We start from the raw sequence: 13,513 nt of genomic DNA on the forward strand, positions 1-13,513 counted from the left end.
ATAGAGTAGATGTCAGTTCTACTACATAATCAAGTTATCTGAATTGATTTTTCCAATAAAAGTTTTAAAATAAATCTGTTGTGTCGTTTTCTTTCGGGCGACAATTTTATCGTTCCACCCTGTAATTGTCCTAGTATAGCACACACTTGGCGGAAGAAGTTTTTAAAGAATACTACCAGGCGACCTGGCGTTACCCGGTCGTAAAATAGGCTTAACTATGACATTTAATTAATGCAGATTTCGTATTTACTATAATAGCGCCAATCCTCCATTAATTATTATTATATTGTGTCCAATATATATTAGTGATTTCAAAAGGTTGAACAATATGACTAGGGCACCATCAGCTAGAAACGAAACCAAAATATTTAGAGCTCTAGCCTTTGTTGTTACCGTTTGAGCTGTCGTCAGACGGATAAAAAATCGTTAAAAATGAACCCACTGAATATTTGCGTATGCGCACAAGACCACTTTAAGTCGATTTACACCCGCCAAGTTCCAAGTTTATCAATGTTTACCCCTTAGCAGCCATTTTTACCGGCTAAAGACCAAATCAAATTAGTTCTACAAGTTCGAATTCCTTATATTTCTATTTTCAAGTCTATAGACGAAAAGTTGACTGAGTATTTTGGCAGAGACCATTCCCCATACAGACAGTCAAAGTCACTTTTATATATAGATAGATTAAATACCCTCGACGAACCCGACTCGTAGCAAAATCTCACCCTTTCACTGTTCTTGACTATATTAACTTATAACTTTAAATTTGAATATAATGTGAACAAACATCTTTGCTGCTCGAGTCCAAACTTACGATGCATGATGTAAATCTGACCTCTAATCATAATAGCTTCTTATGTTTAAGTGGCAACCTGCATTGTTTGAGAGCGAATAATAAAATTAAAATAAATAAATATAACGACACTAGCAGGGAGACCCGACATTGCCCGACATAAACGAGTCTGTCACAAATCCAATATCTTTATTGTCATCAAAATCAGTGAATCGACCATTTTTTCAATCAGATGGATTGATTGCCTGCTCTTGTGGGGGACCCATCGCAGTGGACCTGGAGAAAGCTTCACATGCCTCCCCACAGCGACTTAGTCGAAAATTCATTATAGCCTATACTGCACTATAGAGTACCTACTTTTGATTTTTATCAAATTATTTTTAATATAATGGCTTGAATTGAAGTTTAAAATGCAAATGCCAAAATATGGTTTAATTGTGCTCTAAACAGAAGCATTTATTTTGAACGCCCCCTGTTTTATTAAAGAACCTACTGTTGATTTTATATGCATGGCCTTACTGCTTGTGATGTGACAAAACTTTTCAAATGTAATTGTGATATTAAGTTGTATAAGGGTGTTAACATTGGTCACAATCAAACTGCCCCTTCTTTAATCGAATTTTTTTCAAATATCGATTTTCAATACTTATCGGAGACATTCCGATACAAAACCAATCTAAAAACCGTATATAAAGATAAGGATAGTACGATAAAGTATTTTTGTGCGAAATTAAAAAAAAAAATCGTCTCAGCCATTTCGGGGTTCATAGGGAACGAACTCACCACACACACACACACGATGCCTTTTATATATAAGTTGAGATAGAGATGTGGTAAAACGAATGCCTTATGCCTGTTTTGAACATTTTTTTCTATATTATATTTCGAAATTATAGGTAGTCTATAAGAAAGAAATTGTGTAGGATCCAATTTGTTGAAGCATACTTTAGGGAAGCAAAAAAAAAAAAAAAAAATTAGAGTCACTTCTTCGCTTTGTTGTGGTACACGGAGACGTGCAAAGCAAATCCCATCACGCCAACATTGAAATAAGACGGCACATGTATTACCAGCCAAAGCACCCACTCCGCAAAATCCAACCTTTCCTCACCATGGTGAGAACGTGGTAATGTCAAAGTAGCCGGCTGATAAGGCTATAGTGAAAATCCAGGAAGAATTGACACCAGAATCCGTCGTCCTCAGGTCGTCTTTACCTCGGCGAATGATAAGCAAGTGTGTGTCTAGCGCAAAACCACAACTACATGGAATAGGAACAACAACAACAACAACGACGTTGCTTCTGCGCATGTGCAACCGTCATTTGTGCGTTTGTTCTGGGTCAAACTTTCTTAGATGTCGTATGCTAGGACTGAGTCTTGCTCCTCTGGATGTTGATAGTAAATCTGTAATTTTACAGGTACAACAAATCTTACTGCTAACGAAGAGTACGCCATGCAGAACAGACAACCTTTGGGTATTAACTTTGTGGGTTCTGTGCAGAAGTCCGATACGATCTTTTTCCTCATCACAATCAACATACCAGCAGTAGCATGGTGACGGTGACCAAGTGATCAACGAAACGGACTGATAACCTGTGTGTGCTGAGTTCGAATCTAGTTCATTCCAGTGAAATACTTTCACTTAGGAACGTCGATAAGTTTTACGTGCACGCCCCCTTGTAAGAACTCAGTGTCTTTCTATAAAGAATTCTAACTAGAAAGAAATCGGGGAAACGAATGCCAACGATAATCATCCGATTCATTTCAAACAAAGATGCTTAACAAAAGTAACAAACACTAGTCTAACATATTTCTTGTCGGAGTCTGACGTCTAGGAAGGAGTCATGAAACGAGTCAGTTTTCAGTGGTGAGTCAGTTTTAAGCTGCTATACTCTTTGAAGCACTCAATCAAACAGACCAGTGGCTGATTTGCAAGAACTGGGCCATCTTATCTCAGTGTGAAGTATGATTTGGTAAAGTTCTAGAAGGTTAATCCTCCCAGGCGTTATCCCCTTACAGCCAATGATCTGAGGCGCCCCTACCAGAGAATATCGTGCTTACCAAATCAGTTTAATAACGTTTGCTGTAGCGTTAAACTTATCGTTTCTTATTCGCTCGAGTAAAGGTTTGATTTTAACTACAGGTATGTTACGAACGTTACATAGTATTATATTCGTAATACAGAATAATAATAATGAAAAAAAAAAAACCCATGAAAACGCCAGGTAGCCCTATTATACGTATTCAGTAAAAAGAAGACGCAAACGGGCAAAACGTAAAAATTAAAGCAAAACAACAGATCAAACAATGGAAACATCTGGAAATATGAAGATAGATTCACATCCTTTCAAAGAATTTCGGTAAATGGTTCCCTAATGGTTCCTGAAGAATGGCTACAAAACAATACGATTCTTATATTTTCATAGGAAAAGAAAGCTCTTCAAAACAGACAAACGGGAAGACATCTTGAAAAATCCCCGAAAAATGAAAGAAAAAAAAAAAATTGAATAATAAGAATAGGTCTTTAAAAAAATTTTTTTTTTTTTTTTAATGGTGGGTAGTAATAAAAGGATTTGCTTAAATAAAATAAAATAAAATAAAAGCAATAATCTAGCAAATTCAAGAGCAACGTCGTAGAAACTATATATATATATATATATATATATATATATATATATATATATATATATGTATGTATATATATATATATATATATATATATATATATATATATATACATACACACACACGTATCCATACTATTTGGTTACATTCCAGTTATAAAAGGAAAGAATCCGTCTACAATCATAATTACAAAAAAAAAAAAATTTTTTCCTTTGTTCGCCAAAATAAGAAATAAGCAAAAATTACGATTTTCGACCGATTCTTTTCTTTGGTCATTGGGATGCCACCAACCACTACATATGCTCTGAAGCCGGAAAAATGAATTTATTGAGCTTGTTATTAGAAACAATCTAGACAATAAAAAGAATATATACCATTCAATATGTTTTAGTATAAATTCAGGTATATATATATATATATATATATATATATATATATATAATATAATATACTAGCATTTCAGACCGGCGTTGCCCAGGTGTTTGGAGGTGTATGTTAAGCCCCCCAAAAAAAGAAAAAGAAAAAGAAAAAGCGGTCAGTATTTTAAAATTTGACCCCTATTATGACCACTTAACATTTATTGTTTGAGGCTCAAATCAAGTTATTAAGTTAGAGTCATGTCCAAGCGTTTAGACCCAAAATTGGCGGAGGAGTTTGGTAGAGTTCTACAAAGGTCAAATCGTTGAACTTTGACCCCTTAACAGCCAAATTTCTAGCCGAAAACGGATTACAAAGATTTTCCCAAATCTCAGTACCCTGTATATCAAATTTCGAGTCTGCAGACTTAAAATTGAGAGAGTTATTGCGTACGGAAATGTACAGAGACACGTTCACTTTATATATATATATATATATATATATATATATATATATACGTTTGTGTGTGTATATATACTAGAAGAATATCAGTCCCAGACGGACAAAACTCTCCAAACAGAACAGGTTTGTTTCTACTTTTACGTGCCATTACGAAGATTAAATCACGATATAATAACACTAAACCGTATGTCTAGCATCCTTATTCTTGTTCTGATTTGAGAAAATGTTTAAAATTAAAGGCTTAAGTTAAGATGTTTTAAGAAAAATTTAAATTAAAGGAATCTTGTTTAGTATTTTAGGACTATACATCATTGGTATATATATATCATTGGTATATATGCGTTATTGGTATATATACGTCATTGGTATATATGCGTCATTGGTATATATACGTCATTGGTATATATGCGTCATTGGTATATATACGTCATTGGTATATATGCGTCATTGGTATATATACGTCATTGGTATATATGCGTCATTGGTATATATACGTCATTGGTATATATGCGTCATTGGTATATATGCGTCATTGGTATATATACATCATTGGTATATATGCGTTGTCTGTAAGTGAACAAAAGTAATTAAGTATTTTACCTAAATGCCCGGATTCAGTTTTAGTTGATATGCCGCAAAACGAAACAAAGAAAAGAAGATTCGAATATTATATTCCAATTCCCATGTCTCACGGCTCTCTCAGATCATTCGTCTTTAGCAGCATGTTCTTAGTAAAAGCGATTAATTTACCAACCACTTAGATTAGTCGACGCTATTTTATCCTGGCATGCTGTAACAGGACTCGGAAGCGGGTCAAGAACTTGACTTCAATGACACTTGAGCTGAGATTTGATCTAGGAGTATTGATTAGTTGATTCCTATCCAATCATTTTCAAGTATATCTTACTAAGCTGACCACAGGTGTGGGGGTCACTGGTGAGTTTCAGACTTACTTTAGGTAATTCTAATAAAACAGTGCCCACGGGAATTTCACAGTTAATTGAATAAAATAATTAAAAAGGTTATTACTTGTGGATACTAATATATATTATAATAAAGTCGTATTGTTGATTGTTTGTTCAAAATCTGATTAATATATTCAAAGGTACACTGCTTTACAAATTAATTTTTCACACTGAAAACGGACTTTTACACTTTTTTTCTAGCATGATTGCTACATTTAATATTTATTCAAAAGAAACCTCCAGTGCAACCGTTACCTCATTTGAATATTACATTAAAGAAAATGTATTTTAATAATTGGCTCTATGTTACTGACGGTCATTAATAATACAATTGTTTGAATCTTTTCTTTTTAGAAATACGATTTTAGGCTTATTATTTCTCAAATTCCTCGATAATCTTAGATTTCTATACTTTTTCTGATGAGAAGTCACGGCCAAAATCGGTTAAGATCAATGGAAGTGGTAAAATATTTTCTCTCTTATAAATTCCTCCTCCCCCTGCCACCACTTAACACCGTTTGGGGATCATTCACAAGGAACAGTTGAGAAGAGAACACCGGTTTGGCTTCGTAGTTCTTTCATGTGAAGTTATTTAAAATCACTAAACTAAGCTGCAGTGCTCTGTGGCGTAGTGGTTAGCGTGCTGGACAATTAACATTATATTTTCACGTTCGCGCCGACCTACCGTAGTCGTTTTTTTTTTTTCCTAAACAACTGGAATGAACTTTTCTTGGTGGCCGAACTGTTAACGTTGCAGATGTGGTTTTTTTTTTTTTCACACTTTATTTTCCTACTTTTACTCATGACTCCGGGTTTGATCCTTCCTACTTACCTACCATAACATTTTTTAAAACTCCCCCCCCCGTCCCGGAAACAAACACTCGGGCAACGCCGGGCACCCCCGCTAGTTAATAATAAAATTGTTTGAATCTTTTCTTTTTAGAAATACGATTTTAAGGTGTATTAATTTTTTAATCATTAGTTGCATTAAAAACGGAAGTAAGCTTTATTTACTTAAGTTATGATAGTTATTTCCCCTTTTAAGCTATGAGAGTTATTACCTGCCTGATTTTCATAGATGCAGATGGATGTGTTTTATGCTTCTATAAATCCAACATGTGAGCCACTTTCAGGAAATTCGTAACAAGTTAGGATATTTTTTTAATCATAAATAATATGTGACTAAACCTTTTTCCCGGCAATATCTTTCGACCTGGAAAGGCCGGTTATATACAGCTAGTATATGTAAAAAGTTAGGTGTGTTTATCTGTACAGATAACAAAACGACCTCCCTTGTCATCTTTTAATGCTGCAATATATATAACTGAAAACTCTATACGCATAGATTTTCCGTTTAACGCATTTATCACCTCGAATAGTATGTTTAAGGAAAAACATTTTTGCATTTTTACTTAATACAGAAAATTATTATATTCATGCGCCATTTTTTCTCTTCCAAATTACTCTTCCATCAAAATTCTCTACACATAATTCACCTCCTCTTACGTAACCAGTTGACAGCAAAGCAAAATTTAACATAGCTGATAAATTTTCAGAGCACCGCTATATTCTGTAGCAATAATATTATTGCAACATGATGTGAGAACTACGGATATCTCATGCAGTAATAAACAGGCGTTAACACACATCCTTTTATATATACAGTGGCCCGAAAAAGTTTACAATACACATTTGATGCTGTCAATTTTTGTATTTTTAGTTTCCAAATGGTAATGAAACTTTTTATAAACAAAGAAAACGTATTGAAACCAAGATAGGAACAGTGGGGGGGGGAATAATTTAACACAACGCGAAAAGAAAACTCAATGATTAGCAACGCAAAAGTTTACAACACATTTACAAAATAATATCTAGTATTTTGTAGCATAACAATTACTGTTGATTATAGCATGCAGACGTTTTGAGTAATCTCCTACGAACTTCTTATATGTGTCTTGTGTTATTTTTTTTCCATTCTTCCACACAACTTTTCTCCAATTTTCGCAGATTTGAAGGTTCTCTTCTATGGACCCGTAATTTCAATTATCTCCATAAATTCTCTATAGGGTTGAAATCGGAAGATTGACGAAGCCACTTTAAAGTATTCACGTCATTTTAATTCAACGAATTTTGTGTGAGTTTCGCAGTGTGTTTTGGGTCGTTATCTTGTTGAAAGATCCAGTCTGATTTCAATTTGAGTAGCTTCACACTTTCTTTTAGGGTTTTCCCCAAGGTACTCCTCCTATAAAGTGCTCCATTCAGTTTTCCTTTTATTACTTCCACTTTTCCTATACCTCTCGCACTAAAACAATCCCAGATCATAATGGATCCTGTGTGCTTGGTTCTACACAAAAGCTTCACCATGATAAACAAATCATCTGTGTGGATTTTCGAGCAACTTAGTTATTGTGCCGGAAGCTTATACGTCGAAATGGATGGATGGAAGCTTATACGTCGAAATGGACGTAGGTAAGAAAATTATTATTGCAATAATTATACATATTTTTTTCAAAGGTAACACGATATATTTCTACACTTACTGTTACGCGTATATTTACATAGTCCGTTTGTTTCGTCGGGGATTGTATGAATATCTTATACGGCAATGAATATACATTTATAAACATTCGACGATTTTGCAATCCGTAGATTTACATAACTCGCTTGTTTATTTTCAGAAAGAGAAAATAGATTTTAACAAATCGTCACGTTCCTAACTACAATTTAGGTATTTTTTTTCTATCGTTTATTCAAAGTTTTATTTAATACTCATCGGGTATGCAAAATTTTATTTAATACTTATCTTTAAAATAGTTTCCTTAATATATCCACACTGAAGACAACTTAACTTGGCCTTTTGGCCAAGATCAAAGTGTAGTATCTGTTCTTCAGATGCTGCACTTCCATTTCTCGTTCTCTTTCAGTGGAGGAGAAATCCTTCACGATTAAGACAATTTTTATTTTTGTACCTTTTCTCCACGTTAAAAAAACGACCCTGGTGTCTAACCCTGTCCCGTGGGGAGGCATTGTAAATAGGTACCACATGATGCGATTCATGTTATTGCAAAAATAAATAAATAAATAAATACAAAATAAAACAAAACAAACAAACAAAAAAACTAAACAAAATTAAATATTACCATTGTTTTACACAGTGAGACGTATAGATGCGCCATGTTGTTAAAAGTTGAAAGTATTCTCAAGTGATATGTTACACACGGATGTGTGTCTCAAAATATTTCTGGCGGAAACGATTGACCCCATTATTGCCATGTTAATGTTTTGGCTTTTAGTTCCGACTAGCCTGGGTGCCCGGCGTTGCCCGGTTGTTTGGAGGTATGTGTTGAGCATAAAAAGTGATAGAGGCAGGCAAGGTCGACCCTGTATCGCGAAGGAGGAAAAGAACGTGACCCCTCCCTCAAACGTGACCTCTTTGCCAAACCGGAAGTGGCGAAGGTTTAAATTAAGGCTATTCAACCGAAAAGAGAGGGTGACTTTCGAAAATATCGGAGAAAAAAGCGAACCCTCCTTGAAGAAAAGTGCCCAGTTGAAGGTGAAGGAATTTTTTTTCTCGATATTTGTCATTCGAAGGGTCGAGCTTCAAAACGATACCAATTTCGTGTACATCCGTCTCCTCTGTCGAAAGTTTTAGGCAGACATACAAACATAAACAGACAGGTGAGATTTATATTATAGATTATTTTGCCTTTTAAAGTAATTCTACCTTTTTCTTTCGCTCTTTTTGTTATCATGCAATAAAATTATATTGCGTTATTTTTAGCTCCTTACATCAGGAGGCTTCATGCCTTGTCTAGAGTGACTTACATAAAAATAAATAAATAAAATTAAAGGCAAATAAGGAATACACTTACTGTCCATTGAATTATAAGTTTTCCAGTCTGGTCTGTCCTTGTCCAAACTTCTTTCGGATTTCTATCTGGGTGCGATGGTGGTGCTGAGCAAGTTCTTTTGGTAGGAGCACTGGGTTTTGACAAGCCAAGTTTATTTTCGGCAAGCATACGTATCGAATAGACGCCCCATGGACGTAAGTTCATATAATAATTTGTCCATGAGGGCAAGATTGGCTCTTCATAAATGTGCCACAAGGTTGGGTTTGCTGAAGAATTATACTGAATAAAAAAGTTGCTGATACGATATCCATTGTCATTGCCTGGCCTCCAAGAGAGTTCTGCTCCGCCATTGGGACAGCTCACGATTTTCACATCCAATGGTGGGTCAGGAACACCTGAAAAAAAAAAAAAAAAAAGACAAAATATCAGTTGTTGGTGCACTATTTTTGGTATACTGAAAGATTTAGGCAATTCTATTTATAAACAAGGTGATAGAACAAACCAATCAGAAGTAAGAATTGCTTTATAAAATAGACTGAATCTTTTAAATTCTTTGGTGATAAATAGATAATAACCATTAGGTCAGCTTGACATTATCTTTAAAAAGCGTTTTCAAACTACTTATTCTTAACATAAGGGAGCTGTCATATGAAAGATTCACACATGCCACATTCATGAAACACTTGACAAACAGATAAAAATCCGATGACTCATGTACCAAATTTTTCAATTTTGACCCCTTAGTAGCCTTTTTTTCCAGATGAAAACCGATTAAAAAGTTTTACACATCGAAAAAACAAAAACATTCATTTAGAATTCGAGTGTGATGTGACTGAATCTAAACCAAAACAAACTTCACTGCGGAATTGATATTTGACCTAATTCACTTTTTAGTTCATTCATCACGTTTTTTTTTTTGGTGCTTTCGCCTCAATTATTCGAGAATATTCTTATTATTGGTTTGACTCTCGAGCATACATCTGACACAGTTGGACAAAGCTAATCAATCAAGAACCATATCACTTTATCTAAAAAAAACAAACAAAACACATAAAACATTAACCGATATATACCCGAGAGTCAAAATAATGAAAAGAATATTCTCTTGTCATAGCCCTAGTGATAACTTCTCGTCTTGGTACGAGAACACCGCTATGCTCTGCTGATCTTTATTCTTCTTATTAATTCTTGACACGGAAATAACTTTCTAACTGGATTTATATTGCCATGTTCTTCTTGAGACAACTACAAGACAATTTTTCTATTACAAGAATGACTTTACGCTCAAAAGGTTATGGGCCCAGAATGATTCCACTTAAAAAAAAAATAGAATAATAATAAAAAAAATAATCCGTGGATTGCAATATAAACCCACGTCTGGGTTTGAGCACTGTCACCCACTATTTCTTAGCATAATACAAAGCTCTTTACAAATAAGAAAATAGAGCACTTTAAAGCGGAGGTTAATATATAAAACGAAATTCTGTATATCATTTACAAGCTCATATCTTGTAGTCTAGTGGTAATAAGATGGTTCAAGCGTCGATCCCTGAAGATGATATTATTAATATATTCAGTGGCATATTTGATGTTTAGACACGATAGCTCTTATAAGTTATCTATTAATTAATTTTTTTGTTACAGCATATGTATCTGAGGGGGTTGTAGCGTTGTATAGCGGATTCCCTAGTCAGTGACAGTATCCATTAGAGCTACCATCTCTTACCGTTTTATTTATTAAGATGTTTTTCAGGCACTTTGCCAGAACACTTAAAGGATTCTGTGTTTTTAATTTTATTTGATTGTTTATTTTATTTTGCACACGATTGCGACCTCCACGTTTATTTGACATGATTAACTCTCCATTTTTTTTAATTGCGAAATAGGAGTCCCTCCTTATCTTTTAAAATTGTCTGACTGTTCCAGTTGTCAGTTAGTGTGTGTTAGGGTGAGGGTTTAGGTTAGATTTTGAAGCTGGTAGATTAAGGCCAGAATGAATATGTCTCGAATTTATAATCCCTTTCACGTCTTATCACGTGTTATTTACATAAACTCAACTGACCGAGGCAACTAAACCTTGTATAAAATAAAACAGGTGTTAGCTCTCTTACCCCCCTACTCTCTTTCTATCTCTCATATATATATATATATATATATATATATATTAGGACGATTAATCGAAATCCGGAAAAATCGGAAATTTTGGGGATATCGTAATCGGTATCGGAATCAGACAATTTTGTGCCTATTTTCCGATTCTTTTGTCTTTTTTTTAAAAATTTAATTTTGTTTTAAGAAAAAAAAAATCTTCCACCGTTGGAAGTAATGATAAAATAATAAATATTTTAAATTAATGCTAAAACTTAACTCTATAGTAAGCCCCACCCCCCAAGAGCATTTTTATACTTGAGAAAATATCCGGACATTTAACATGTGTTAATACGGTAATCGAGAATAAATAACAATTCTATTGTTAAATATTTAAAGATTTATAAAGAATCGGAATCGAGAATTTTATCGGAAGCGAGAAAAATATTGAAATCGTTTTATCACTAACACACACACACACACACACACACACACATAATTGTTTTACGGCACAAAATGTATACAGAACTTAAAAATAATGAACGGAAGAATCCTTTGACCACCAAATTCACCAGGAGTTAATCGTTAGTTACAAATTACAATAAGTGACAAAAAAAATTATCACATAAAAAGCATCGACTACCTGAAATCATCAAAATTGGTCAGTCATCTTATATGTATAGCAATACACATACTGAATTTTCCAAGGTCTACAACAATTTTAAATGCCTATACTTATAAGGTCTACATGCATACATATATATAATGCTCCCTATCTGAGGTTGAGCATTTGGGAAGTGATATACAAATTACCATTAGCGTATGAAGCGATGTTCTTTGTGTAAACAAATTGAGCTTAGATACTTTTGAAAATATCAATACATTGTTAATTCACTACCCGCATAGCAGCAGCCGTATAGCGTAACGGGTTTCGATTCTGGCTTGAGGTAGTTGCTTGTCTAGCCGCACTGATGAGCTGTGAAACAGCGAAACAGTACTGCATGTGGATGACTATATATACATATATATATACATATATAGATATACACACATACACTCATATATAAGATAGATAGATAGTTAGATATGCAAGCCACAAAAACTGTACTATACTTCCCCCTTCACAAGAAAGGAAAGATATTAAAATTTTGAAATTTAAAACTACAATTAATGCTGTATTTTTTCCTTATGTCAGTCATAAGACGGATACCCTACTAATATATACGAGTGACATTCCAATAGTGACTCCTATTTTTTATTCCGCATGACTGGATCAGAGAGGATTGCAAATTGCATTGTTATTATGATTAAACATGAATTCATGACCTGAAAGTTTCATCTCTGCGCCAGATATTGGTGGTGTGAGATTCTAAGAAAGCAAACCCTGTCATGGACGTGCGTCAGAAGCAGAGATGCATCATTGAATTCCTCACTATAATAATAATAAAAAAAAATACTACCAATCAGCTTTCACCGGCGCTTGTTGAATGTTTACGATGCTGATGCAATTGCTGTTAAGATATTTAGGAAATGGGTTCGTCGATTTCAGAGTGGCGATATTGATGCGAGGGACGAAGCGCGCTCTGGATTTTTACGAAGGAGGCATAAGAAAAGGCTGGGAAACGTGCACTGAGAATGGTGGTGACCGTGTAAAAAAAATAAATTCTAGAACACAAACGGTGGCTCGTTTTTATGGTACTACTCCCGTTTTCATAGCTCTTCAAGATTTTTAATTTTTTAGTTAAAAAGAAGAAGGCCATAGCTTTAGGAACGACCCTCGCATATATATTGCTCTATATACAGAGAGATAAACATAAGAACCTCACATCGACTTCGAGAATTACTAAAGACTATAAATTTACAGAGATTTTCTTAAATTAATGTAATTTTCGTTACACCCAATCAAGGCCGAGTATATATGACCCCACTTATAAAATTTAATGTTATAAAATATAAATAACAAAAATAAAAAAGCGATATAGTCTTATGAGTTCGGTGACATACGATTCCTACTTTCAATTCCTGATAACGCCAGATGATTCTGCTAATGTGTGTGTGTGTTAAGACAGTGAAGTAGAATCCCAGCAGAGTACTCAATTATTAAGGAAAATTAAAAAAAAAATGAGTATAATATTAAGTCATTTGTCTTACAGGAGCTAACGTTTTCCTTAAAGATAGATATAAACGGAAGCTGAAGAAATTCTAGCATCGGATATCAACTATAGGCCCCCTTTGTATGAATTTGAAACCGACGGTAATGATGTTGTCATCATGTTGTGTAACACACGCACATTTATATCCAAAGATGTCGGCTGGGATACTTAAAAAAAAAAAAACAAACAAACTCTTCAATATCTTTAACTTTGTTTTATTTAT

At 34.2% G+C, this 13,513-nt stretch overlaps 1 protein-coding gene and 1 pseudogene across 3 annotated transcripts in view; one reads left to right on the forward strand and one right to left on the reverse strand.

Moving 5' to 3' along the window:
* The window catches only part of LOC145293293 (neuroglian-like), a 1,600,306-nt gene that overhangs the window by 309,706 nt on the left and 1,277,087 nt on the right, over window positions 1–13,513 (reverse strand). For all 3 annotated transcript variants that reach the window (XM_080139928.1, XM_080139907.1, XM_080139918.1), the window contains exon 5: window positions 9,071–9,444. In XM_080139928.1, the coding sequence (XP_079996054.1) occupies window positions 9,071–9,444 (374 nt within the window). The remainder of the gene's footprint in view (window positions 1–9,070; window positions 9,445–13,513) is intronic.
* On the forward strand, window positions 8,038–8,172 carry LOC145242770 (U2 spliceosomal RNA; annotated as a pseudogene).

Source organism: Euprymna scolopes, chromosome 2, assembly GCF_053919585.1.
Source record: "Euprymna scolopes isolate OS-2025 chromosome 2, ASM5391958v1, whole genome shotgun sequence".
In the NCBI taxonomy this organism is placed as follows: domain Eukaryota; kingdom Metazoa; phylum Mollusca; class Cephalopoda; order Sepiida; family Sepiolidae; genus Euprymna; species Euprymna scolopes.